At 45.7% G+C, this 27251-nt stretch overlaps 1 protein-coding gene across 2 annotated transcripts in view; it reads right to left on the reverse strand.

The window, feature by feature from the left end:
* SMCHD1 (structural maintenance of chromosomes flexible hinge domain containing 1) overlaps positions 1-27251 on the reverse strand; it is a 3133956-nt gene that overhangs the window by 2729005 nt on the left and 377700 nt on the right. For both annotated transcript variants that reach the window (XM_069620859.1, XM_069620860.1), the window contains exon 9: positions 19883-19976. In XM_069620859.1, the coding sequence (XP_069476960.1) occupies positions 19883-19976 (94 nt within the window). The remainder of the gene's footprint in view (positions 1-19882; positions 19977-27251) is intronic.

The raw sequence follows: 27251 nt of genomic DNA on the forward strand, positions 1-27251 counted from the left end.
GGTTTTGTTGGTTAAATGTTAATGTCTTCAATACGGTTTCCTCTTTTTCATACAATTTCTCAAAATTCGATTAGGTGGTTGAAACCCAGGGCTGGACTGCCCCACCGGGACATCCCCCGGTAGGCCTCGGGTGAAAGGGCTTCTTTTCACAGAAGTCGGAAGGATACATATAAAGAATGAATAACAACGTTCTGACTGGGTCGTTCGCATGGAACTGGCTGCCGGTGCTGCGCATGTCTTTTCTTCAGCCCCCTTCAGGGATGACAATCCGACTGCATCTGCGCATGAGGCCAGGAACTGCACGTACCCTACCCTGCAGCCTGTCTCTGCACAGTGCACACATGCGTAGCAGCCAGTCAAGTGCCAGGTGCAGGCTACATGCGGCGAATGACCTGGCTGGCTGGCTGCTCTGCTCCGACGAGCGAGCTAGGCAGGCCATGCTGGGGAGGATTGCTGAACTGAGAGGGAGGTATGCTGATGGCTGCGTACATGGTGTGTGTGCAGGGACGTCAGTGGCTGCTCTGAGCAGGGCTTTGCCAGCAAGGGGCACAGAATTCACAATTTTCTCTCCTCTCTCCCTGGTGCTAACAACATCGCCCTCTCACCGCCTCCCTGGTGAGCACAACCCCGAAAATATTCATGGGGAGAACTTGCCGTTGTCTTCGGTGTTCGGGAGTTGCTGGGCCAGGATTGGCCAGCACATTGCAGGGTGCTGAGTCTATTGTTGGAAGCATCTAGAACACCCGAGTATCCGGGGTGAAGTTCCTTCCTTCCTTGCTTCTTCCCTTCCAGCCTTCCCTGCTTTCTTCCTTCCCTGCTTCCTTCCCTTCTTCCTTCCTCCCTTCCTCCCTTCCTTCCTCCCTTGCTTCCTTCACTGCTTCCTTGCATCCTCCCTTTCTTGTTCTTTGCTTCCCCCTTCCTTCCCTGCTTCCTTGCATCCGTTCCTTGCTTCCTTGGTCCCTTCCTTGCCTCCTTCCTTCCCTGCTTCTGTGCGTCGTCCTTTCCTTGAACCTTCCTTCCTTGCTCCCTTCCGTGCTTCCTTGCTCCCTTCCTTCCCTGCTTCTTGCATCCCCCTTTCCTTGCTTCCTTCCTTGCTGCCATGCGTCCTCCTTTCCTTGCTTGTCTCCTCCTTTCCTTGCTTGTTCCTTCCGTCCTTGCCTTCTTTCTTTCCTTCTCTCATTCCTTAAGTGTATTTCTCCCCTCCTTTTATTCCTTCTATAGTCCTTTGATTGCTTGTTTTTTTCTTTCTTAGTTGATTTCTTTTTATTTCTCACACTTCCACTTTCTGCCTTTCTTTCTTGTTTCTCTTTCTCTCTTTTGTCTCTTTTTTCTTCCTTCCCTTCTTTCTAAATATTGGTAGGAATCCATGTGTTACTGTGTTTCTTGCACGGCATGAACTTAGTATTAATCTTTGCAGACAGTGTGTACTCCTCTGGTTGCCATTATATATCTGGGAGACTTTCATTTCAGCTTGACAATTAATTGGGTTTCAGGAATGGGGTGGAGGGCCCCTCACAATAAACCTGAGCAAACCCACCAGCAAATCTAAGTGTTGGGGGCCTGGTCTTGGCCGTTAACTCAGGCGCAATAGATTCTGGAATCCTGGAGTTTTGACATAGTGACATTGCTATGCAGAGCACATCGCGTGTAAGCATTGCCTAATGTTCACATGTACACCATGTACTGCATTGCAAGTATCTGTGGCCCACGTGGCCGGAGCAAGGTGTGGCTCTGCGCCACTGGCTTATGCAGGCGCGTCAGTGAAACTGGCGTATGTTTGCACATCCACAGATTGCGCTGCTTGCAGAATACGGAGCAAGTTCAGTGTACGCCGGTGCCACATACGCGAGCAACCTTAGCACAGACAGGAGGAAAATACGGGTACGCGGTTGCCCATTTAACAGATATGCACTGCAAGTGCAACATGCGTTTAACATATGCACATACTGAGTGTGCATAAAATACACACAACTGTAAATACGCATGCAAGGTAGGAAACAAGAACAACACGCATTGGCAGAGCTAACAGTTTGGGCATTTTTAGGCTGAATCTGTTCCTTGTGCCCAGGACTGGACTGGCCTATAGGTAACTCTGGAGATTTTCTGGTAGGCCTCTGGACCCTGTGCCTCTTTTGTGTGATATTTTTTTTTATTTTAATGTAACATCAGTTTGTACAAAAGAAAGACAACTTTAAATTACAGATTACAAATCTCCTAGTATCTAGAACAACCTCAATCACAGAACCAAAAGGATCCTCGTCCCTCAGACCAGGCCCTCCAAATTGGATAAGTCCAAGGCGTCCAAAAAGTTTATGATTGCACAAATTAACTGAGTGTTGATGCCACCAATCAAATAACACCACCAAGCATCCATATTTCCAGATAAGGGAGCAAAGTGGGCTAAATGCTAGTTGCGCTTAACAGCAATCGCCTCACAGGCAGTGATTAAGTGCCGTAATGATTCTGTCGCTTGGTTACAGAACCGACATCGAGCGTCCTGTTCAGATATCTCACGCCTCAGTACAAGGATCTCCTTGGTTTTATAGAGATTGAGACGTAATCGTAGGAACATGTTCCTGTGATAGCTTGATGGAAATCTATCTAGGTACTTTGGCAAAATGGCCAATCTATTCAAGGCGCTTCCAAGGTCTAAGGAAGAAGCCAATTTGTTTCTAGCCTCCTCATTTAGTATCCAATTTTGTTGGCGCAATTTCTTTTTTGCCACTTGCGGTCGCAAGATTACGGTCTCGAGAGAAACATCGGCATTATGTAATATGCAAACCAGCTTGGCTTTCCACTCATTTACCAAACCAGCAGACGGATGCTCTGAAACTGTATGCAAAATTTCATATGGTGTTCAATTATGTTCCAGCATCATTTTTCTCAGAGTGGAGATGGATTTCCACAGCACAGTACCGTAGAGTGAATCAATGCATAACTCGTAACGTATCGCTGTCATTGCAGAATTTTTTGGCAGCCTTAAAACTTTTCGCCAGAAATTTCCCTCCAGTTTGTTCCACAAAACCTGAGGGATATCCCAGCCAGATTCACTCCCAAATGTTATTGCAGGCGTCACTTTTTGCACGTAGAATGTTAGAATTGGCTTAAAAGAGAATTTGCCATATGCTGCGTGCAGTTTGGCACCTTGCAATGCAAACATTTGCATACGGGCCACCAAGTCTTGTGTCCAGTCCCACTCACGAATAGAATTATTAAATTGCACTCCTAGATATCTGATGCTATTCGATGTCTCTAGTCGTTTATCCATTATTTGCCAGCAAAATTTACGAGAACGTGCTTGAGAACCACGTCCAATCACTATTATCTTCGACTTTTTGGAGTTGATTTTTAAGTCGTTTTGCAGGCAATAGTTTTGAAACGCATTCAGCAGTCTCTGAAGCCCAACTGGAGTAGAGTCCATGAGAACGATGTCGTCAGCGTAAATGACCCAGCTTATTTGTTGCCCATTTACTAACGGCGGAAAAAACCTTTGATCTTTAAATGCCAGCGATAAGTCTGAAATGAAAAGTTTGAAAAGTAGGGCAGCAAGCGGGCAACCTTGCTTCACACCCCTTTTTGTGGCTATTTCATCTGACAAATCACCCTGCTGATTTAACCTTACTCTAAGGGACGTATTTGAGTGAAGGGCAATCAAGGGCTCCAGCAAGTCACTTGGGCAATTCCAGTCATTTAGTTTTTTCCATAGAAGATTACGATTTATGCTGTCAAATGCCTGGCTCAGGTCTATGAATGCAAGGTACAGCATTTTCTTTCTCTTCAGGGCATCGAGTTTTAAACAGTTTAGGAGGACCAGATTTAATTCGACTCCAACTCCTTTGGTAAATCCTGTTTGCCTGGGATTGCTCACGGCAATCTCAGTTGCCCAATTTGACAGCCGCTTTTGCAAAAAGGCTCCAAAGACCTTACCGATTGTGTCCAAAAGGGCAATCGGGCGATATTGTTGTTAGGATCGTCTCGATTGCCCCTTTTGAATATTGGAACCACCACTGCCCTTAACCATGAAGCCGGCAGGATTTTTTCACGGGAAATTCGTTCAAACAGAGATCTCATCATATTGGCCCATAGAGACTTATGGGATTTTAGCATCACATTTGGGATACCATCGGGGCCTGCAGCCCTAGAAGCCTTTAACTTCGTGATTGCCAATTCGATGTATTCTGCAGAATCTTCTACATTCCATCTTGCAGTGGTTGTTAATGTCGAGGGTACCACAATGCAGTTGAAGTCATCAAAGACAGCGGAAAAGTGAGCGACCCAGCTGGCCCCGTTCACACCATTCGCCATTGAATAGGTGTGATTCAAGCTACCAGTGTTGATTATCTCCCAAATGTGTCTGCTGTCCTTCAAAATAATCAATTTTAACATCTGTTCAGCTTGAGACTGCATTTGCAAAAAATTAAAGGATTTAATCCAGTTACGATATATCTGGCGCCTAGATTTTATTTTGGTGGGAGCACTTCCAGGATCGACTTTTTTCAGAAGCCTTATATCATCTCGTAGCTTTTTCTTTTCCTCATTTATGGTTGCATTGAAAGGATGTTTTACTTCAGTTGCAAACCGTTTGTGGATTATATTCCTCCCTTTAAAGTAGTGTATTAACAAGGGGTAATTAATCCTTGAAGTTATTGAGGGCGCTTTCTCAAGGTTGTTTGTCAGCATTAGCAACTGAGGTGCACTCATGCGCAATCTGTTCGCTCCGTTATTTATTGTTACGCTCTCAAGATACTTGAGTGAGGCTGATTTCGTTGCTTTTTCCCAGCTTAACAACATTGCATCATGGTCACTCTGGTCAGTCTGTTTTATTTCAAATGAAGAGACTGTTGCTAACAATTTTTTGGACACCCAAATGTAATCAAGGGTCTTTTTGCTCACGCCTTGTTTACAAGTAAAGCCTGGAGGAATATCACCACGGGTTGCTCCGTTCAGCATTGAGCACTCTCTCAATGCCATTTCTTTTAACCATCTGACACCTCGATCCTGCAGTTTACCATTAATCATTATACCATCCTCATCGCATTTAGTTGTTGGCATATTTAACCAGGCATAGTTGAAATCACCACATATTATAATTTCCGGATCCTCATCTGCTAGAAGACACTTATCAACCTCCGACAGTACGGCTCCAATGAACTTTGATTGCGAGATCATTGCAGTATTCCAGTAGATGTTGACAATCAATAACACTTGATTCCTGAATGGAGAAGAACGTTTAATCTGAATCTTTGTTACTTGTACGAACATGTTCAGATTTACAGAGGATATGATCGTCCAATCATTATTATTCTTGATCATTGTAACCAGGCCAGTGAAGGGACGACCGAAAAGGTTTTTTCCAGCAGGATTCAGAAGGACTGTGTACCCATCACAACCAGGGCACTCGCACAGCCATGTTTCCTGTAAACATATACTTGACAAGTCCATCGGGAATTGCCACTTTCCATCAAACAGATGTTTAAAGCCACGAGTGTTCCAGGATAGCAGCTGGTTATTTTCTTCTCTGCTGTCCGCTCTTTGCTAATAGTCCTGTTTTGCAGTTTTTGTAAAGAGTGTGTGTTTAATGCTCATATGGTCCCACAGAACTTTCCTTCATTTTTCTTTTTCGGTTTGTTCCACTGGTGATAAGTGTGGACTAACCTCATCACAAGCATCAACACTTATTACTTCGAAGCCGAAGAACAAGAGGTCGTCCGCGGCATCTAATATGGCCGTCTTGAGAGCACGAGAGTGTAGATGTAAATTTACCCAGTCCGAAAAATCCTCAGACATGTATTCAACAACTGCTATGTCTTCCGATTTTATTGCACGCAGCGTTGCGATACACTGTAGCAGGTTCAGAATGTTCTTTCGATTTAGATTTACCTCTTTCTGTTCTGTTCTGGCAAAGCATTTTTGATTTGGATTTTCCATATGCCTTTACGTGTATTGTCAGGTCGATTTTTGCTGGACATGTTTACTTTGTTGTCAAGTTTTTCAATTTGTGCAGTTGTTAGTTTTGGATTTAATTTACTCCACAGGGGAAATGGGAGAGCTTACTCCCTTCCTTTAATTGCGTTTACCCCTAAACTCTCTTTGGTGGCAATCAATATGGAAGGAGCCCTTACGACTTTCGTGGTTACTTGCACGCCAGGGCTGGTCGAATTCATATTTGACTCGGTCGGCCGCTTCATGAGTTCTTTACCAGGTCTTTCGGCAATTGACTTTGGTACTGCTACAGTGCCAACACTGTCATCGATGTCATCGTCGTCTATAGAGTATGTTGAATAATCACATAACTTCAATGATGCATCAGAACTTGAATCATTGTCGCTACTAGAAGCTTTTCTAGTTCTTTTGGCATTTGGCTGCAATGGGAACTCTTTCACCAGAGCCAATTTAGGTTTTAATTGTCCGTCCAATCCTTTCTTCGGCCGCTTAAATGGGGAAAGGGACAGCGGAGTTGATAAGTTTCGAATGAATTTTTTATTACAAGATGTACGGGCACATTTGGCTACTTGTTTTCGAGTTATAAGATTTGGAGCACCTTTTGTGCCACAAGACTTTTGTTGCAGGGTTTGTTTTTCATTCTCTTTCGCCAGCCTTGTTGGTGTTTTGAAAATCCCAAAAGAAAGTTTTTCCGTTAAGTTTATTTGTTCTTGTACCTCTGCAACTTTATCTGCTTGGATAACCACACCAAGCGTGGCAGACGGGGCAGCGCCTTCTCCAACAATCACTGGAGGTGCTTGCTGCAGAGTGTGAGTGTTGGCCCCAACAGGCAGCAAACAGTTATGCTTAGAGCTCGCCACTGCATGCTGAGCCTGCACAAGAGGGGCTCCTTTTTTAACATTTGAGCATCCCGCCGAGGTACTGCATGCAGGGCCACCCAGGGTCATCAGGTGCTTCTGGAATACCTGGCCGGTCTCCGAGGGTTGATCCTTAGACAAGTTAATTTGACAGTTAGGAGCATGAACATATTCACAAACTGGACTCGTGAAAGTGGGTGTGTTATGACGCATCCACTTTGTACACTCAATTACAGCGTCCATTAATGCGGAATTGTCACTATTTGACTGGCGGGCTAAGTCACTTAGTCTGGATTGCCATTTTGAGGAGTTTCAGCTTCAATATCCAATCTAGCATCAATTGCCTTTGAGAAACTTTCTAGACTTCTCATTTTTGCATTTATGTCTACCAGCAAGGTCATTTGATCGGTTACTGCATCATGTATAGATTCATACAACTTCATGAATGGAAGTAATGCAATTGATGTTGCGGCCAATACGTTGTTGTGTATTTGGATTCCTGCCGCGGTAGACAGAGCTTTTAGCTGGTTGATCAGTTTTTGTCGCCTCCTGGGCAGTTTTTGCCATCTTTGAAAATGCGTTTTTCTTTCTAAGCAAGTCGTCTGCAGGTGGAATTTCGACTTCGTCTGTACCAGATAGTTCAAAATTCTCACATGACGATTGATGGGCGGAATTGTTTGAACTGGACAGCAGCGAAGTTTTGGGTCTTTCAGAAAAGATGTTTTTTTCGCTCGCAGAACGTCGTTTTTTCTGATTTTGAGACTTATTTTTCTTTGTGGAGTGATTTTTCAGAAAACTGGCGTTCAGACGTTCATAGGTGGCTGAAAAGTCTGCTTTCAAACGAGCAGTCAGTCGAGCTTCACGAACAGAAAGATCAGTAGAATTTTGCTATATTACTGGCACTGATACTGGATGCGAATCTGGAAGCGCCCCCTCGCCAGGGTCCATGTTCCGATTTGGTTCCTTTCGTTTGTCGTTTGTGGAGCCAGTAGCGTCTCGAATAATCGCGCCTCCAACTGGTGAAGAAAGAAGCGGGGAGGCGTCAGCCTTTCCAGGTTTTTCAGCAGTGTAAATGTTACACAGCGGGGATTCGAACCGCTCCATTTCCTGCGTTAGGACAATTGGTAGGATGGTTCCCATCAAATCAGAGTCCGTTAATTCGAATCGCGATGTCTGCACAATTTCACACGCATCAACATACACTGAAGGAGAAAAATCCTGAGCCAATTCCACAGTGCTGATGTCGGGGCTTGCCCTTTGAATACATGTATTGCTAGAACAGCCTCTCAGCATTCTGGGTGGGCCCAACGTTGTTTGGGCTAGAGCGGCTAGTGACGGCACAGAGCCTTTGCCCAAACAAGTAACCACCTCCAAGCCGTTCTCAATGGCAAACTCAATTAGATCTTTATGTGCTTTTAACTCCACTGGGGGAGTAGGGCTTACCTCCTTTGGAAAACTTAACAACGCTTTTCTTCTGCAGAGCAATGATTTCTGGCGAGTCTGTGGGCCCTCCTTCGTCGTCGTCATCGTATTGTCTGTCCTTGCGGCAGTTGCAGCTCCCCCAGCGCCAAACAGCCGCACAACAGCCGGTGGGCTTTACTCCCTCGGGCTTAACGCCGCAAGGGTGGCAACGTCTGGCCTTTGAAGGATCCTGAGGTCACGTGATCAAGTCACGTGCTGGTGATGCCGCGCCTCCTCCAGGAAGCGCGTTCGTGTCGCGTTGCGGCAAGAGCCTACAGCAGCTCGCAGTGCCGAGTTGGTGAGCGGTTAAGGGCAGCTTCCACACAATGACTCCTCTGAAAATAGAGTTTGCACTGTTTATTCGATATTGTGTGATATTTCCAAATGTTTCCATAGGAAAAGGGTTGGGCTTGCTGAAAATGTGTAATATGGGGCCACTTTGAAAATAATTTCCAGGGCCTCTTTTGATTACCAGTCCACCCCTGTTGAAACCCTCCAGTTCTCTTTGTTAAACTTTGTGATTCTCGGACTCTGCAAAGGCCTATTGCCCTCTGACAGGCTTGCTTTCTCTTGGTGGGGACTAAAACCATTTGGTTTTCTCAGTTCCCAGTACGTAAAGTCCACTGGCTTTCTATTTGCTCTGTTGCAACTTGATTTAAATAGGGTGTCCGTCCACTCAGTTTTGTCAGGCTCCCATAACCTTGCCGGCTTGCCCACGCTTGACATTCTCTAAGTTTATTGGGGCTCTCCGAAGCCCTACGGCCCTCTATTATGCTTGTTTTCTCTCTGCTTGGGTTTATCACGCTGCCATAACCTCTTCGGCCTCCTCAGCCTCAATTATCAATGTTCAAACCTCTCAATTGCATTCTCTCCTCTGGAGCGTTCGCTTGCCTTCTGTTGCTCGTCTTAGTGGCAAATGCACTTCTGGTGCAGAGCTCGGTGATCCAGGCTCCCCTCTCCAGTCAAGTCGCGGCATCAGTAACCGAACGGCAGGCACACCACGGCTCCCTTGTGGTCGCGCCACCAAATGAGATGGTTGCTTTGCCGTCTCTGTATCTTTCTCGAACCAAGTTTCTCAGTCCGTTAGGACGATAGCCTTCCAGCATCCTACGAGTGCTTTGTTCGCTCTGTGCTACTCCTGGCTCTGAGGTCTAGCCTGGCTCTGCCCTTACAGGACAACTTCTCGTCAGAAAAGGAGTTTCTCTCAGATTCAAAGTTCCTCTTGGTTTTATATACACAAAAAAGGGGTCATTGATTTTGCAGCGACATACCCAGCAATTGTGACAAAACCGTTGCTTATTCAGCATTTCTCATGGTTGTAAAATTGACACTGTGGGTGCCTATGTTGCATGGGGTGAAGGACCTTGTATCAAGGGATATGAATAAGACACTCTGTAAATCCAGCCAACATGCTGATGTAAAATGCACGTCATGTGTTCATGCCATTTCCCACAATGTTAAATAAATGTTTGTAAAAAAAATAAAGGGGGGGGCGTGTCTTTCTCAGACTGTGGCGCTTAGACGAGATCCAGCATTACCTGAAGCGAGAGTTACGTTTCAAAGTGCTTCAAGGCAAGGGAGGGAACAAGGGAAAATACAATGACATTCTTAAAAGGCTTGAGGCATTAAGAATGTGAAATTAACCATCGTACTAGGCCTGGCGACATTTCAGATAGTGCAGGGGAATTACAAAAGGTGAGGAAAGGGAAGAAGGAGAGGAACAAAACAAGTGACTATCGTACTAGGCCTGACGACATTTCTGGTAGTGCTGGAGATTGACAAAAGGTGAGGGAGGGCTTGGGGGAGGGAGAGGAACAAACAAGCGATTATCATACTAGGTCTGATGACAATTCTGATAGGTTAAGTGCGTAGAATATAGTGAGGGGGAGAGTAGTGAGGGGAAAAGACAGGGAAACGAAGAGAAGACTGAGAAGCAGTGAGTGTGGAGAAAGATGAAGAAACAAAGCGTGTGAAATGCAGTGTTATAGAGCACATAAGCAAGTGGAGAGAGCACATCAAGTTGCAGAGGTCAGTACTGAACACATGATGTTGCAAGAGATCAGCAGTGCAAGCCAGGATTCTAGTCGTAGATGGGCACAACATGACTCATGGTCTCCATGATTACGTGATGCTTAAGGAAGTCCAGCATGAGAACGAAGAGATTCGAGATGGGTGAACCAACATGAGTCACAAGTCCAAAAGTCAAATCAAAGCATCAGCAACAAGGCAGTGATGGTGTCACCATAATGTTTCAATACAAACTCCCACAATGGGCAGGCAGGGATTGTTCATGCAGGGGGGATAGCAGGAGAGGGCTGCCTTGTGGGTGGAGGGTGGGCAGCAATATGAAGGATTTAAAAATCCTGGCATCACATGCATACAACAGGGGCGGGACAGCGAAATACAAGAGGCAGGCAGTGTTACACAACTTGCACAATTTACTGTGCAACAGAGCACCTGTCCTCACCCCAGCACCGGAGAAGTTGGCCTTGCCCGATGATGGTGGGGATGACCTATGGGGACAGAGGGAGTAAACACATGTTGGTGCATGCTTACCTGCTGTCTGGGCAGGGGTTTGGGTCCTGGGAGATCCTGGTCCGAACAGGTTCAAACAGGAATTTCCCTTTACTTTGTCTGCCCTTCGCTTCGGACACCCAGGCGAGAGACACCCTTGATCTAAGAGTTAAGAGCAGGAAGGAAGAGGAAGGGCTAAGAAGGGGGGTGGTGATTAGGTCAGGTGACCTAGACCCACTTGCACCTGCTCCCCATCTGCAAAGGAAAAGAGGCTGGAGGGCTCATTAAGTAGGGATAAAGAGCGGCAACCAGGAATGCACCAGGTGGGCGGGGCTTAGGCCAGGTGACCTAGATCCACTTAAAACTGCTCCCCATCTGCAGCTTTTCAAATAAACTTAAGTCACATAAGCGACCATTGAAGCAGCCAGACCTAAACGATATACCCAACAATAAGCTGATAACTAACCATGTACCACCACCCCTCCCCCCCTGAATGTAAGCTCAATGCTGTCTGAGGCCGAATTGATCGAAATTGTGAAAGGCCTGAAACCCTTGCTATGTATTGGTGATACATATCCAGCCAATATAATTAAATCTATTGAATGCTTAGCAACTCTTGTGACGGAAATAGTGAACTCCTCTTAACACATTTACAGTACCTGAATGCCTAAGGGAGGTGTGGATCTCTCCCATCCTTAAAAAGGACACTGCTGATCCTTTGAAGGCAGATAGCCATTGTCCCATTGCTAAGGTTCCTTTTTTATTGGCGATCTTGGAAAGGGCTGTGTATTCACAGTTACAAACACATATTGAAAAGTATAATGTCTTGAGTGTCTGACAATCGAATTTCTGAGCCTCTCACAGAACTGAAACCGCTACATCACCAAAGTAATCATGAAAAGGCGACATGACTGAACACACCCGCAGAAACATTAGCGGGTTGCTAAACACACATCAACTGTTTGCTCACACCGAAAAAGCGATTATCAGCAAAATGGAAGCCACAGCTGCATTTAAAAGAATTGGGAAAGCTCAAAACACAGGGCTGAGGCCTGATGCACTACACTACACTGATGTTTCTGAGAGATGCGTAACAGGCCTGGGAGCAGGTCCAGCCCTACCACGGACAGGGGGGAAGAGGGCTCAAGTCAGATGAAAAGGTACAGCACCAGCCAGGACAAAAAGGCTGAAATCCCTCAAATGCCAGCAGAGAAAATCATTTTTACGGTCCCTGAACACGTGACCTGTTGCAGGGGAACAAAGCCCATTCAGACAGATAAGGTTGTTCCGATCAAATTGAAGACAGAAAATGAATACAATGCAACACAACATGAAGATGGAGAATGGAGTGTCCTTGCTCAATGTCTGGGAGGTCAGAGGGGTGAAACAAAAGTGGGAAGCAGGCAGTGCTATGAGCTTATCTTCCCCACCCATCATTTTTGCTCACATGCTGTTAAACTTACTAAACTGACAAGGCTTGAAATTACCTGTGGGGTGGTACCAGGTGGAGCTACTAGATCTAGCCAGACCAATCATATTATCTGTCTCCTATAGACTATAATTATGTCTATACCGTTCACCGAATCCCATTTCGCCTAAGAGCAATAAATGTATCTTTTGATTGTGAGGTCACAACAACTTAGTTTAGTTTATTATTTGTAATGCGCACCAGACTCGGGAGCAACAGGGCGCAGCAGAAAAGGATATGTTCAACTTGGTTACATGGCCAACAGGCCGGCATATATAAAATCACATCAGTATATGCAGAGTAAAATTACATAATTACAAGAGAATGCACTGAAGTTACAGGGGTCCATGATGTACAGGACAGAATAGACAGTGGCAAAACGATATATACAATGTGGGTTACATGGTTGAGTGACAGAGAATAAAGGAAGATGCAGCGCATTAGGAGAATTGACCAGGTGGAATGGACTCCATGGGCAAGGGAAAGGAAGCAAAGCGTCGGGAGGGCATTGAACTGGGTTTTATTTGTCATTTTCTTTTAGCCAGTTGGTCAAAATCTGTCTGAATTTGGCATATGGCTGGGGGGCTCCAATATCTGGAGGTAGGGAGTTCCATAGTTGCGCAGCCTTGACTGGGAAGCTATGCCCTCAATAGTGGATAGTCTAAATCGTGGAACTTGGAGGCAGTTGGAGTTAGCTGTTCTCGTCGGCCTGGAGGATGTTTTTTTGCAAATTCTGTCTGTAAGGTAAGGTGGTGCAGTATTATTGAGGCACTTGTGGTTAAGGGAGGTAGTCTTGAGTTTAATTTTGTCAGAGGTAGATAACCATTTGTATTCTCTTCTAGTAGAGGAGATATGCTCACTTCTATTGATCTTCAAAGCAGCTCTCAGGGCATTATTCTGCAGAACCTGTATTTTATGGATCGTTTGTTTATTCGCTCCGATGTAGAGTGCATTACAATCATCCAATTTGGAAAGTATGAGGGCTCTAGCCAGCGTGAGGCAGCTGTCAGTGGAAAGGAATTGTTTACTGGCTCTGATGAGTTTGCATGTGTATGCAGTAGCCGATGCAAGGGAGTTAACTTCTTTGGTGAAGTTCAAGGTGGCGTCTAGGTAGAAGCCTAGGGTCTTCACTTCCTTTGCTACTTTTATGTTGTTGCCACCAATAGCGAAGTTGGCATAGTCTGGGATAAAGAGAGTCGAGGTGCCTAGAATGATGAGCTCAGTTTTATCGTCGTTCAGGCATAGACCGTGAGTGGCCATCCAAGCCTGAACGATACTGTAAATTCTATTCACCAGAGCCAGGTCAACGGCATAATCTCCTAAAAGCGGAAGGAGGATTTGGGTATCGTCTGCACAGTTAGTATAGGCGATACCCAAATAGTCCATTTCGTCGAAGAGGGGCTTGGTGAATACGTTATAGAGTGTGGGTGACACAGGATCCCTGTGGAACGCCGCAGGTTGAGGGTATGGGGTCTGCTGAGGCCGATGGAGAGAAGACTCATGGTCCGGTTGCTCAGAAAAGACTCGATCCAGGTTATGGCCTCCTTGGAGAAATGGGCTGCGGAATCAAGGTGGCTCCATAGGACTTTGTGGTCGACTAAGTCGAATGCAGCCGAGAGGTCTAGAAGGAGGAGTAGTGCTGCTTGGCCTTTATCTCTAAGCTCGTCTATTTGGGCCTTAAGGTCTATTAAGGCTGTTTCGGTGCCATGTTGAGGGCGGAATCCAGATTGACGAGATCCTAAGAGGAGATTGGATTCCAAGAAGTTCTGTATCTGAATGTAGGCCACTTTATCTAGAATTTGTAGGAGAAATGGCACGGTCGTAATGGGTCTTAAGTTCGTAGGAATGGTAGGGTCAAGAGTCTGCTTTTTCAGTAGTGGCAGAACCCAGGATTCTTTCAGAACATTTGGGACAGTACCAGTGGTGAATGACGAGTTGATAAGTTTAGTTATGAAAGGAGAGAGTTCTCTCGCTGCATCCTTGATAAGTTGTGCCGGGGTCTCCATTGCAATTGAACGGTTTAAGTCCCAGTATGACCTTCTCCACCGCGATGGTCGAAACGTTTGAAAAGCTGAACCGTGTTTCTTGTTTGTATTGAGGGAGGGGAGCTATACTCTGAGGCATTTGAGGTACTAGAGAGGCTTTCTTGGGGGCAATTTTAGTTTGTAGGTTGGCTACTTTGTTAGTTAGGGGACGTGTTGGATACTGGAGCACCACTATTTGTCTTTGATACAGTTTTCTTGTGGTACAATGGGTGTTTCCAGTTCTTTCAAGATAATAAACAGTTCTTTAACACTGGACTTGGATATTCTATTGTTATAGGTATCCTGTTTGGCTAAGAGGATGTCTTTCTTGTATTGAGATGAGACTTTGGTGAGGTTTAGTTTATTTTCTGCTGTTGGGGAGCGTCTCCACGCCGTTTCCAACTTTCTTTTGAGTAGTCTCAGGTTTTTTAAATGTGGGGAAAGCCAAGAGTTGGTGTTTTTTTGTTTACTATTCCTTAGTTTCAATGGTGCAATATTGTTAAGGGCTGAATTCATGACTTTTTTGTATCGTTTGACTAGAGCGTTAGGGTCAAAATTGTCTAGTATAGAGTTAAGTTTAGGTAAAATATGGGGCAGTAGTTTTTTCAGCTGTCATGAGTTTTTTATTCCTCTTGAGTGAGGGGGGGGGGTAATCGAAGGCTGGCCCGTGGCTAGGTTAGTGGCTAATGAGAATACTAGGAGATGATGGTCTGTCCAGATTTGCGGGCCGATAGCCATGATATTTACCTCACAGTTATATTCTGCAATCCAATCGAGGATTCGACCTTTGTTGTGTGTAGGTGAGTTGGCTTTCTGGGAGTAGCCAAGCTCTTGCAGAGTCATAGCAATGGCAGTGGAATGGGTATCCTTAGTATCATTATAACCTAGATTGAAATCACCTAACACTAGTGTTTGGGTAGTTTTTTTCAGGTTGTTCGACAAGGCAGTAGAGATGTCTTCCGAGAAGGTTCCAATGGGGCCAGGTTGTCTATATATCAGGAAGATGTTTAGTGTTTGTGAATTGGCCGTGGCGACTTTGACCGACAGGCATTCGCATGATTTCATGGTTGGTGCTGTCACAATTCTCAAATCTAAGTTGGTCTTGGCTATAATTGCTATTCCTCCACCTCGAGAGGTGTGTATCTGCTTGCAGGATAGTATAATTTTCGGGGACTGCCTTAAAAACTCGATTCCCGCCTGCAATGAGCTAAGAGTACATTTGGAGCTGTGGAATCCGCGTGCATATCCCTACTTGGACTAAAGCAGCAATGTGTCCCATTTATGGTCTCCTCTGTTTCTGGGTATGAGGGGATTTTCCTCGAGCCTCTCTCTGTTTTCCTAACTACTATTCAGAATATTACCCGGAGGCAAAGAGATAGAAGAAATGTCACGGTTTGGTGGAGTCCGAATTAACAGTTTTCCAATTACCATGTAGGCAGACAAGGTATTTCAAACTGAGTTCCTTATCAGAATGCCAGTACTTGTCCACGAGAGAGGAGTCACTCCTAGTGAGGTCCCACTTGCCCAAACCCCTAGGGATGGTTTGGCCGAGCTGGCTCCCCTACCTAGCCTCAAAAGGAGGGGCTCCCACTAGGGGAGAAGGGACGAATGCCCTGAATTTTTCACAGCCCCTTAAAGGTAGATTTCCCTGGAATATCACACGTATTCTCCAATTAATGGACCTTATGCCCCAATCAGAGCCAAGCATGGACTTTCAATTCATTAGGACACATACGTGGATCGCTCATTGAAGAATCAGGAACCATATACATCTTATCCACTGCCCATAGGATACAAGAGGCCGGACGGAGGACCATTTCCAATTTTAACATTAAAATCTCCAATAATAAAAATACATATTCCATTAAAGTGGAGTCAAATGCAGGTCAAGGGTAGATTTAAAATTAAGTAAACAATTCATTCCATTAGATCTATGTGGGCTATTGTAAAATACCTGGTCTGACCATTTGCATGTAAGTTAATGAGCAGTCAAGTTGGAACACACCCGATTAGAACTCAGATTTGATTAATAAAGCTAAACCACCAAAAGATTTAGCCTTTGGCAACTTTTGAGCTAAAATTTGATATGACAAAACCTTTCAGAATTAGGTCCTCCATAGCCCACGTCTTCTTGTAATAGTACTATATCATGCTGTTTAAGCAAGATAATAGTTGAGGCATTATTCCATTTATGCCGCACTCCTGCTATATTCCATGTTACCACAGAGATCATTTTCTGTTTGGGGAATGTAATATCTCCAGTAGTTGACATACTGGGGATGTCAATGCCACCATGTTGGCGGTTTGTGGGCAAAAGTCAGGGGAGGCAACAATGCCCTCAGTGACCGTTATGGGGCAAGTAACTGACTTCTTAGTCATTCAATTTCTTAAGTAGTGGAAAGCACTTCAAATTGATTTCTTAGAGGAATCAGACCTTGCTCCAAGAGGGGCCTTTGCTCTCTGGAGTTGAGGGACTTGATATTTAGGGTCTCCTGGAGATTAATAGCCCTAGGGGTTTGAGAATGATCAATCTTAGTAGCTGCCTCTACCGGGTGCCAAACAATGTCTTGGGAGTGAATTATTTAGTCTTGTCAGCTACATTAAGATGTTTCAAATAGAAAAAGGACAAAGGGACTAACCATGGAAAGCCAAACACAGATTGCTTGCCAAGATTAGAATTAATAACATGACCAGCTAATCTAGTGCTAGAAAAAGGAACCACAAGGCAATCACTCTGGAAAGTTTTGTTAGTAGTCCCCATCCAGGTAGCCTTTCAGCCATCAAAACTTCCTATGGATTAATAGAAGGGCAATGTATATTGGGGTTGGTCCAATGGGACACTTTGTTAATTAAAGAATGAGTACCTTCATCGAGATCGATCAGTATGAAGGCTACTTCCACAATAACTCCTACCAAAGATGAAGCAGCTGGGGGTAAAGTTAGTGATGGGAAACCCACTAATCTGGATTTACCCAAATGAGAAGAATTCCTTGGCTTTCTTTTTAAACTAGCAGGGTCTTAAAGGCATAGCCCGCAGATACTCCTGGCAGGACACCAAATGGAAGGAGGTTGCTGCTAGATCCCAACCGGGTAGGTCAGTTCAATTCACGATCAGTTATAAAAGTAGCAGCAATTAGAGCATAAAAGTGGAGCCACGCTCAAGGCACTGATGGAGGATAAGTTAAATTATTTAGTAAAAATACAGGTGAAGGAACACAAGACCGTACCTCTGCTCAGATCTCCATGTGGCCAGCAGTCAGGTGTCTAAATACAATACATACGGAGATGCAGAAAGCCAGAGGATAAGAGGCTGGAGGCACCATCCACCACGGCAGTGAGCAGTGCATTCGCTTTAACAAAAGCTCCCAATAGGACCAGTAGAACCCGCGAAAAACAGCAACAGCACACTGCCAGCCACACTCTGCTCGAGCGAGCCAGGGCTCATTAAAGTCACATTATGGCTCCTCCTTCACACTAGGTGCTCTGTGCACAGTCACGCTCCCCTGCAGCAGCAAAAGCCCTGCTCAGCTCTGCCAGATTAATGTAATTAACACATGTGAATAAAATTTTACAAAAATGAATACAAACTTTGACAGAATTAAGGTTTTATTAGTTATTTTTACAGGCTAAATTTGGTATGGATTTCTCATTTTCTCTAACAGCTATTTGGTTACAGCGTTCACAGGAATTTAAGTGTGTGTAATTTTTAAAGCATAGTTTTCCTGGTTGATGAAAGGGTTTCACTAGAGAAGGTCATAATGGAAGAACAATCATCGTAAAAGAAGATGATGTGCAACTAATTAATAAGTAACTACAAGCATGGATATCACTTAACTATGCCGGACTTTAAAAAAAAAAAGAAAAAAAGCTGGCATCATGAGCTGACAGATGAGACTAAAAATAGAACAAATGGCTACAATACTGTAAGTACATACCTAACATAGCGTGTAGGATGTGCAATAATATTTTTAAAGGATTCAACACTTTTCAGGAATTGCCCATACTCCAATTGATATACTATTTTTCCCAGGTCTACAGTCTTATGAATAATGCCTAAAAAACAAACAAATGAGCACTAGTAAAATATAATTTGATGGACCTGGTGAGAAAGGTAGGATTTAAATTTTTTTTGAAAAAAATAAAACGATTCTGTCCATCTTAGAAACAGTCTATATTTCTATTTCTAATAGCAGCTGGTCAATTAAAAAATAATTTTAAAAAATTATCACTGACACCTGTGTGGAACCTGCCCAGAGCATTATTTTACAATTTGCAATAGCATTTTATGTAGTCTAAATATGGATGTTAATGCACAATAAGAAACATTCCAATAAGCCACTCAGAAACACCTTCTGCATCACAGAGCAGCTCATTAACACCAAAGTCCTGCAGCACACATTAAAAATAAATGCAGGTGCAAGCCTCCTCATACCCAGCACAATTAAGAGCTCAATCAGTGAGATAAAAGTACAACTGCTATCATATTATCTGCTTCAAGCATGTATACAAGTTTTTTTTAATTCAAAGAACCTTGCCAGGGAGGAGAGCTGGCCACCTTGTTAAGTTTTCCCAGGGTAAACCAAGAGCCAAGCATAGCAGGGCATAGTCGAAGTTAATCATGTGCAGTTTGTGAAACCCTATTCCATCATTTTCTTGGAAAAGGGCACTAAAATAAACAAACCACAAGGCGAGAAAACCAGGAGTAATGTTTCATGGAGTTTATACACCCTAGCAGAGCACATCTTTTATACATATTTTATTGATCTACTGTAATGATACTGGCAGTGGGGGGTGGAAGCTTTTCAAGTGTTACCAAAATGAATATCCATGTTAGCTTCATATGTTCTCAGATACAACCCGGCCTTTTACTGTTCCACAGTTGATCAAATGAGTACAATTTACCACCTAAAGTGCAGCGCTTGGAAATGGGAGGAAAACACCATCAAGAGCTAACTAACAATTTAATGCTCTTGCTTAGCTATAATGTTACTATACTGATTATCATTTTCAGACAACCAGTGCCACTAAGAGAACAGAAACCCTTAATCAGTAGAGTTTGATCTAACCGAACACTGTTTGAATTGATTGTTCAAGGAAAATAACTTGTGTTACATTTAAAGTCCTAACACTTATAGGCATTTCTTTCACTCATCCCCTATTCAAGATGAGACAGATAAAGAGACAGTTAAGAGACAGTTCCCAGGGAGAGGGGAAACTCCTGATTTTCCTGAAGCCAAGTGATCACTATAAGGAACTTGAAACCCTGACACTTAAATGCACACATCCCGACACCTTTTGTTTTGTGTGTTCCAAGATAGGAACAAACTTTTTCCAGCTAAACCCCTAATCGTGAAACGCAATTATACCAATCCGTTCCTGAACAAAATAAATCCCAGTAAAGCACAATCCTTGTGTCATGTTTTTTGTCGATCCACCACCATGCACACTTCTTGGAGAAGCCCCAGGCAACATTATTTCATTAGCATTGATGTTGAGTCTTACTTACATGCTAAAGCAAAGTTAATTGTTCAGAATTGATAAATAGTGAATGCACACATACGTATGGATTGCTCAAATGTGAAATAAAAGGACTGAAATAAGAGTGTACAATTTACCTCAATGTCAATATTGTTTAGAGGTCCTTCTTCGTTCTTCACAATGTTGTGTTCATTTCCTTTTGCGCCGTGAATATAGTAATGATATATGTGCCTGAAAGAACAACGTATTTAAGAACAAGCACACTCAGAGATGAAAATGCACAAAATCAATACCCTATAAACTTTAAGATCTTGTGTATGATGCTCATTTATGAAATGTGATTTTGTCTCACTCAATTGATTTCACAAAACACAATGAAGAGATTCTTAAATCAAAGAAAAAAAAAACGATATCTACAAACCCTCCATGCACTGGCCAAAATACACTCAATAACAATGTAGAACAAACTACTCCACTCTATCAGAGGAAAATTCCAAGACGTTGTACTAAAGTTATCAACGCATTTGGTATTTGCATGGACGAAATTTTAGGGTGGGGAGGAGAATGGGCGTTTGCCCCCTCCCCCCAACTTTGGTGGCACATGAAGTTAGCTCCCTCAGTTTTAGGCACAGGCGAGGGGCCCGCTGCTTCGACCCAGTGCCCAGTTCCAGCCGACATGCAGCACCAGCGTTTTCTGACCCTGCACCTCCACCCTGACCCTGACTGGCCAGACTAAAGTCAGAAGCCAGGGTGCTGGAGCCCAATGCAGATGACTGCCGCCTGCCTGACGGTCACAGTGTCACTCTGCAGCTGTTCATTTGGGGACCAACCCCTCTCTTGTTTAGATCTTTATTACTCATTTGTGCCCTTAATGCCTTCTGAGTCTTCCCTTCGGATATTGCCTACCTTCACAGCCTTGGCTGTCTTTAGGGCCATGTACAATTAATATACATTTTTATACCACAAATAGGTTCGGCTTCAGCTGATTTTTTTACCTAGGATGTGTCTATAGGCCAGATGACAACTCAACTTCTTATGGCCTGTCAAATTCTGGTCTCTTTATACCTCCCCCCTCTGTCGGATTGGTCCCGATATGGGCGGATGACATAAGATTTATGGAATTTCTCTGTCGCAGTTTAGCTTTTCTAAACAGAATCATGGCCAAGCATGAATAGTTTTTATATTATTGATCCATCTATTGAGCCCTTGCTTGTTGATGTAGTACATACTGGTCGAGTTGTCTGTCTGGATGAGGACAACCCTTCCCTTGAGTCGTGGGAGGAAGGCTCGGATTGCTAACCAGATGGTGTTCAGTTCCAGCCAATTGATGTGGTAATCTTGTTCCTGACGGGACCACGTGCCGTGGACCGAGAGATCCTCCAGGGTGGCTCCCCAGCCCTCGAGGTAGGAGTCTGTGGTAATCTTAACATGCGGGACGGGTGCCTGAAGGGCTTGCCCATCCACAGGTTGCAGTCTTCAGACCACCATGTGAGGTTCGGGTGGAGATAGGTGGGGATCTTTTTTGATTTCAGATTGCGATCCCCTCTCCTGGTTCCACGACGCTGAGAAGTGGAGCTGAATCCTTCTCATCCTGAGTCTTGTGCGGGGGACAGCCAGCAGTACTGCTGCAAAAAGGCCCAGTAGATGCTGGTACCACCAAGCAGAAGTAGCACCTCGGCTGAGAAAGTGGAACGTGACCCTCCTGATGGGCGAGATCTTGCCCTCCGAGGAGAAGACCCTCTTGGAGCGTGTGTACCAGATGAGGCCCAGGAAGGTCGACAACTGTGTGGGTTGCAGCTGTGACTTCTTGAGATTGAGTGGAAAGCCCAGGTCGTGTAGCATGTTCATCAGTGCCTGAGAGGAGTGGTGAACTGCTTCCTGAGATGTAGCCCTGACAAGCCAGTCGTCTAGGTAGGGGTATATATGAAGGCCTTGAGCCCGGAGGAGGGCAGCCACCGCATTCATGAGTCTGGTAAAGTCCCTGGGGGCTGAGTTGAGGCCAAAAGGGAGGACCTTGTACTGAAAATGGCATCCCATGATCCTGAACCAGGAGAAAGACCGATGGAGTTGCCAGATCGGGACGTGCAGATAGGCGTCCTTCAGATCCAGGGAGCAAATCCAGTCTCCCCTGCATCGTGTCTACGCAATAAAAGCTGGCGTTACCATCTTGAACCTCTGGAGAGGTAAGGAGGTGTCGAGGGTGGAAAGGTCCAGTAAAACTCTCAGGCCAGCCTGGTTCTTTTTCTGAATGGCGAAGATCCTCAAGTAGAAGCTCGAGCCCCACTCGGAGGCTGGGACTTCCTCTACGGCCTGGCTCAGGACGAACGACCGAATCTCCGCCAAGAGTTGCTGTCCCAACTTGCGGAAGCGGGGAGAGGAGGGAGGAGAGGCAGGAATAGGTAGACGGTACCCCGAGGATACTACTGACAGGATCCAGGGGTTAGTGAAGTTCTGAGTGGGTCTGTCATGACGTTTTACCCTTGGAGGCAGAGGCGCAGGAGGGCGACTGGAAAAAGCCCTTGCCCCCCCAACCCCCTTTTTGATGCTTGCTCCGACTAGGGGTCGGCGAGCATTCCGGCTGCCTAGACCTCCGTTCCTGGAAGCCGCGGAAGCCTCCAGATGAGCGACCCTTATCCGAGCGTTGCTGAGACTGGGAGTACGCTTTGGGCGTGGCCTTTGTCACAATGGATAAAGACTTAGCTGCCTGAGAACTATTCTTCTTGTCCAGTTCTTTGTCTGTGCTGGAGTGGAAGAGGTCACTGCCCTCGAAGGGCAGCTCTAGAATACGTTCCTGGAAATCCGGGTTGAACTTGGTTGCCCGGAGCCAGGCCATCCTTCTCATGTCCGTGGCAATACAGATGGCATGTCCAGAGGTATCGATGTGTGCTAGCGTGGACTCCATGATATCCTGCGCCACGAGCTTGGCCTCGGCTAGCCCCGCCTTGAAACGTGATTGGCTGTGGGAGGGGAGTTCCAGGAGGAAGTCAGCAATTTCGCGCCATAATCTCCGGTTAGTGGCTGCCAGCATGGCATCTGCGTTGGCCTGTCGCAGGTGCAAGGAAGAGTTGGAATACAGCTTCTTACCATATGCCTCCAAGGTTTTCTCCTCCTTGCCTAACAGCACTGTCGAAGAAGACAAGGACGACTGAGGTTTGGAGTACAGTGATGCCGCAACGATCACTGAGGAGTATGGCTGAGGATGGGAGGAAAGCAAGAGTGTATCCCCATACATCTGCCTGTACTTGCCGTTCTGGCGGCGGTTGGCTGGCTGGACGGAGTGTGGTTTGAGCCAACCCTTCTTGGCAAGGGAGCCTACATCGGTTTGCAGTGGAATTCCTGTTCTGGCAGAAGGGCGCCTTGTGAGGACCCCAGCGAGGACGCCCTCTGCCGGCTGTTCGACCTGGGGCTGTGGGAGGCCCAGGTATTCCGCCAGGCTCGCGATACCTTCGTGAAAGGCCCTGACCGATGATGGTGTGCCAGGATCATCCTCCTCATCAGTATCCTGAGGGTCTGGGGGATCCTGTGGAGGAGGACGAGGAGAATCCGGAGCCGGATGCAGGGGCACGGGGACCACCGCCGGAGGCTGAGGAAGAGGCTGGTATGGAACCGCCTGTGGAGTAGGCTGAGGAGCCGGCTGTGCCGGGGTCAGAGGCATCGGCGGAGGCGTCTGTGCTGCCGATAGCATAGCGGGAAGGACTTCACTGACTGCGTCCTTGACGATAGCCCCCATATCTGGAGACTTCATGAGGCCGAGGAACATCTCAAAGATCCGTTCCTCGCTGGCCGAAGAGGAGCAGCAGGAGGGCACTGAAGGGGTTATTAGAGGCAACAGGCTGCTGCCGACCCTATACATACGGACTCGAGGGAAAACAGCCTTGCGCATAAGAAGGGTAGGCTGGTTGATGCCAGTCCCACCTCGATACTCGTTCCTCGCTGAAGTCTTGCAGAGGCATCGAACGGGTGTCCTTTCCTGCCCAGTCGGCCATTTTGTTGAGCTGCCTACAACGTGGCTGCGACGTGTTGCTTGGCTCGTTGATGCAAGCCTCTGCCAAGTCTCTTATGTGTGAGGCACGCGACTTGCTCCCCTCCTCGTGCACGTGCCCGGTAGGTGTATCCACCTTGACCCGGGGGTCGTTAGAGCTGCATTCACGCACCCCCTCAGACGTACTGCCGGTAACAGGGCGTAGCCCCTCGGCCATGATGCGTGTACAAGGGCGGAGCCCATCTGGCGCAAGCCCGATAATACAGCCTAGCGGCCCCTCAACCCTGGCACCGGGAGGATCCAAGGACCCCTCAGTCCGAAGGCCGGTAGCTGAGACAACCTCAGTGCGAAAGTTGGTAAAAGGACCTGAGCGGTCCCTCCTGCGTAGTAGAGTCCCTGGGAAGGAGACTCCCTTGCGAGGTGCAGATGAAAATATAGGCCCTACCTCTGGCCTGGAACAACTCACGAAACTCTTGAGGTCCTCAGAAGGAGACCGCTGGAAGAGCTCCCTCCACCTGGCTATGATACGATATGTTATTTATATCGCGCTTAATAGCCAGAGGTTTCTAAGCGCGGACCCGGGGATCGAACCTGTGGTGTTCTGTGTCGTCTTTTTCAAGGCGAGCACATTGCAGCTGAGCTATCCTCCCGAGTGGCTAGTCTGTTCTTCAGCACTTTCGTGGACAGCGAGCCGCACACCGAACAGGCTTGGCAACCATTGTGTGGGCCAAGGCAACATAGGCAGAGGGCGTAGGGGTCTGAAGTTGGAAAAGGCCTGTTGCAGGATGGGCACCTGCTGAACCCTGTCGAAGTCGACATGCGCCGGGGAGGAGCTTTGGCGTCTGAGCACCAAGTACCTATTGAACAAAAAGACAAAAGAAGATATAGAGGAAGAATCCGAGCGTGGAATTACATGGCCGAAGGCAAACCCAGGAGCGCTTGTGAATTCGGCCCGTTCCCGTCTGCGCGGAGGGCACTGAGGTGTGGTGCCGAAGGGCGGAGTCAGGGCAGCGCATGCTCCCTGGGCTGTGCCTCCGCGTGCCTCTAAATTTAGAGGGGAAGAAGATTTTTCTGGTGAAAAAGGTTCCGTCTCCCGTCCCTCGCAAGGGACGCCCATGCAGAATGGAGGAAAGGGGACGGGACTTAAGAGTATGGGTATGGATAGTGCGTGTGTGAACGCATGAGCGGTGGTGGGGGAATTGGGGTGGGCCACAGGCATGACTTATGGGCTGCATCAATGATAAAGCAAGGATGATAAATGTTATTACATGGCTAGACTGGCATTTTGGTGCAGCCAGTTTGTAGTCATTTTAATGTTGCATGACATTTTATACTCGGCGCATCTATGATAAAGGAGGACAGAACGAGTGCTTGCAGCAATCCTTCTGCCGCTAAATTCAAGGAATTCAAAAAAGAGATCAGGGCAGAGGAGAAACAGGTAAAACGGGAGATGAGCTAACAGAGAAGGCCTGCCCTGAGCAGTAGCCTGCTCATGTGCATGCTTCATTGGGAGGATGAAGATTCCCGCCTCCCCTGTTCCCTCCCATCTCAAGCTCGACACAGCAGCTTAAGTGTGAACATGAAATCCTACAAGCTTCCACTTCAAATGTGCTACTTGTGTTTAGGGGCATTCATTATTATTCTCCTATTGGCTTTTATTGTATTGCTGGTGTTAGGCCACATGCTAAGCCACCTTTATTGATGGGTTTATATCTAAAAGTAAATTTCTGCATCATATTCCAATTTAGTACAGATGTGCACTTTGCTCTATGCTATCTGCTCACATTTCAAGTGTGTCAGGGTCTGTCACTCTCAATCTGTAAATAAATGAGATGCAACCTGTGAAATGGGCCACTCAATTGGACACAAGTCCCTTGCTGGCTAACGGGCTACCTTTTTTACGATGACTCGGCTTGTGCTTTGGCTCTTAGAACCAAGCAAGACTACACTTGGCTCGGCTCTGGCAACTCCTACGAAATTCTTTGCTTGCCCACAACTCTACTCAGACTTTACTAAGTTTTCATTCTTTAAATTGCATTTTAATTGAAAGCTCAAGTTGAACGAGCACTGCATAAGCTGGTTTGGATTTTCAAAAGTATTGCATTTGGAGTTGAAAACTTGCTTCAGCGCCTAAAAGCCTGCCTGGGCTCCACAATGCCACAACCCTGTTTTAACCAGTTTACCAGGTGCATCAAAGTCCCCTGGATAAGATATTTAGACAAGGTTATCCGTCAATCCATTTAAGCAAATTAACGACAGGCTACATTTGAACACTGACATTTTCAGAAAGTGGGATCATCAATGAAATAATCAGGGATGCACTTTATATTTGTATTGGTGTAACCTGCGTCTATACCTAAAAAATAATACTAACACATGTTAAAAGGAATTTTGAAATGTTGAATGAGCAACTTAAAATGCCTATGTGTATGTTTGATTCAATGGCCTGTCGGGACAGCAGCCTCCTCCTGCAGGTTTGCAGGCCTTTTTTAGGTAGAGGTAGCTCAGTTTTAAAGACACACTGGGGTGTTAAAACTTTCAAAATAATGGCGTGTCTTCAGAATTGAATTTTAAGGGCATCAGGTAACATTGTCCCTGTATATAATGCTAGTCGCCAGGAAACGCCATATGCGACATTGTATATGGGGACAATACATGGGGTAAATGGAAGCAGGGGCTGCGGGGGTGTCCCCAGCTCCCTTTAATAATACAATATATCAGTGGTTGCAGGGGTGTCCCCCACATGTTCCTTATGATAATGACTCTGCAAAAAACAAAAAGTTGACATTTTTGCAGGAACATTATCACATGAAACCATTTTAAAGACACCAGTCTTATCACCACCAAACGGCATGCTTGTTGTGTCTTTAACACTAAAGGCACAGCACTGTCATAACTCATTATACTGGGTGTGTCTTTTAAGCTAGTCTTATGACATTTATAACAGAGCGGTCTATTGGTTAAGTGTTATTCCCCACATACACACTGCTCTTTCTTCCACCGGCCCGTTTAAAATCGGATGTCATGTCCCCTCCCCCTCCAACCCCCCAACAATTTCAGCAAAGTTATTCCCCTCGGTACAAGGATTCAGAACCAAAAACATGACCGCACCGAAGAGAGTCAACAGTGTGACTGGCATTTGGACGCATCTGGCGTTCTACTACTGCTTTACCACGAGCATACTGCGTTTATCCGGGAAATCAGTGTATTTGTATGTCTGCCAGTGAAAAGGAAGGTTTGGCACCATGTTAGTCCAGCTTTAAAATCACACAAAATGCAAGTTTTGATACCATGAGAAATGGAACAATGCACTAGCTTTCAAAGTCCCATTCTTCCTCAGATAGTGCAGAGTTAAATGATTGGCAAAGAAGCACACATTGGACAGTTCGTTCTCAAAGCGAAAAAAAGAGCATTTACAGTTTACACTTCATTGGATAAAGGAATAGTATGCATGGAATGTAGGCCTGAGATAAGTGCCTTTTTCTAAAGGCCCATAAAACTGCTGGAAGCAGGGAACACACAAT

The sequence above is a fragment of the Ambystoma mexicanum genome, chromosome 5q, assembly GCF_040938575.1.
Source record: "Ambystoma mexicanum isolate Mex_15411 chromosome 5q, UKY_AmexF1_1, whole genome shotgun sequence".
Classification (NCBI taxonomy): Eukaryota; Metazoa; Chordata; class Amphibia; order Caudata; family Ambystomatidae; genus Ambystoma; species Ambystoma mexicanum.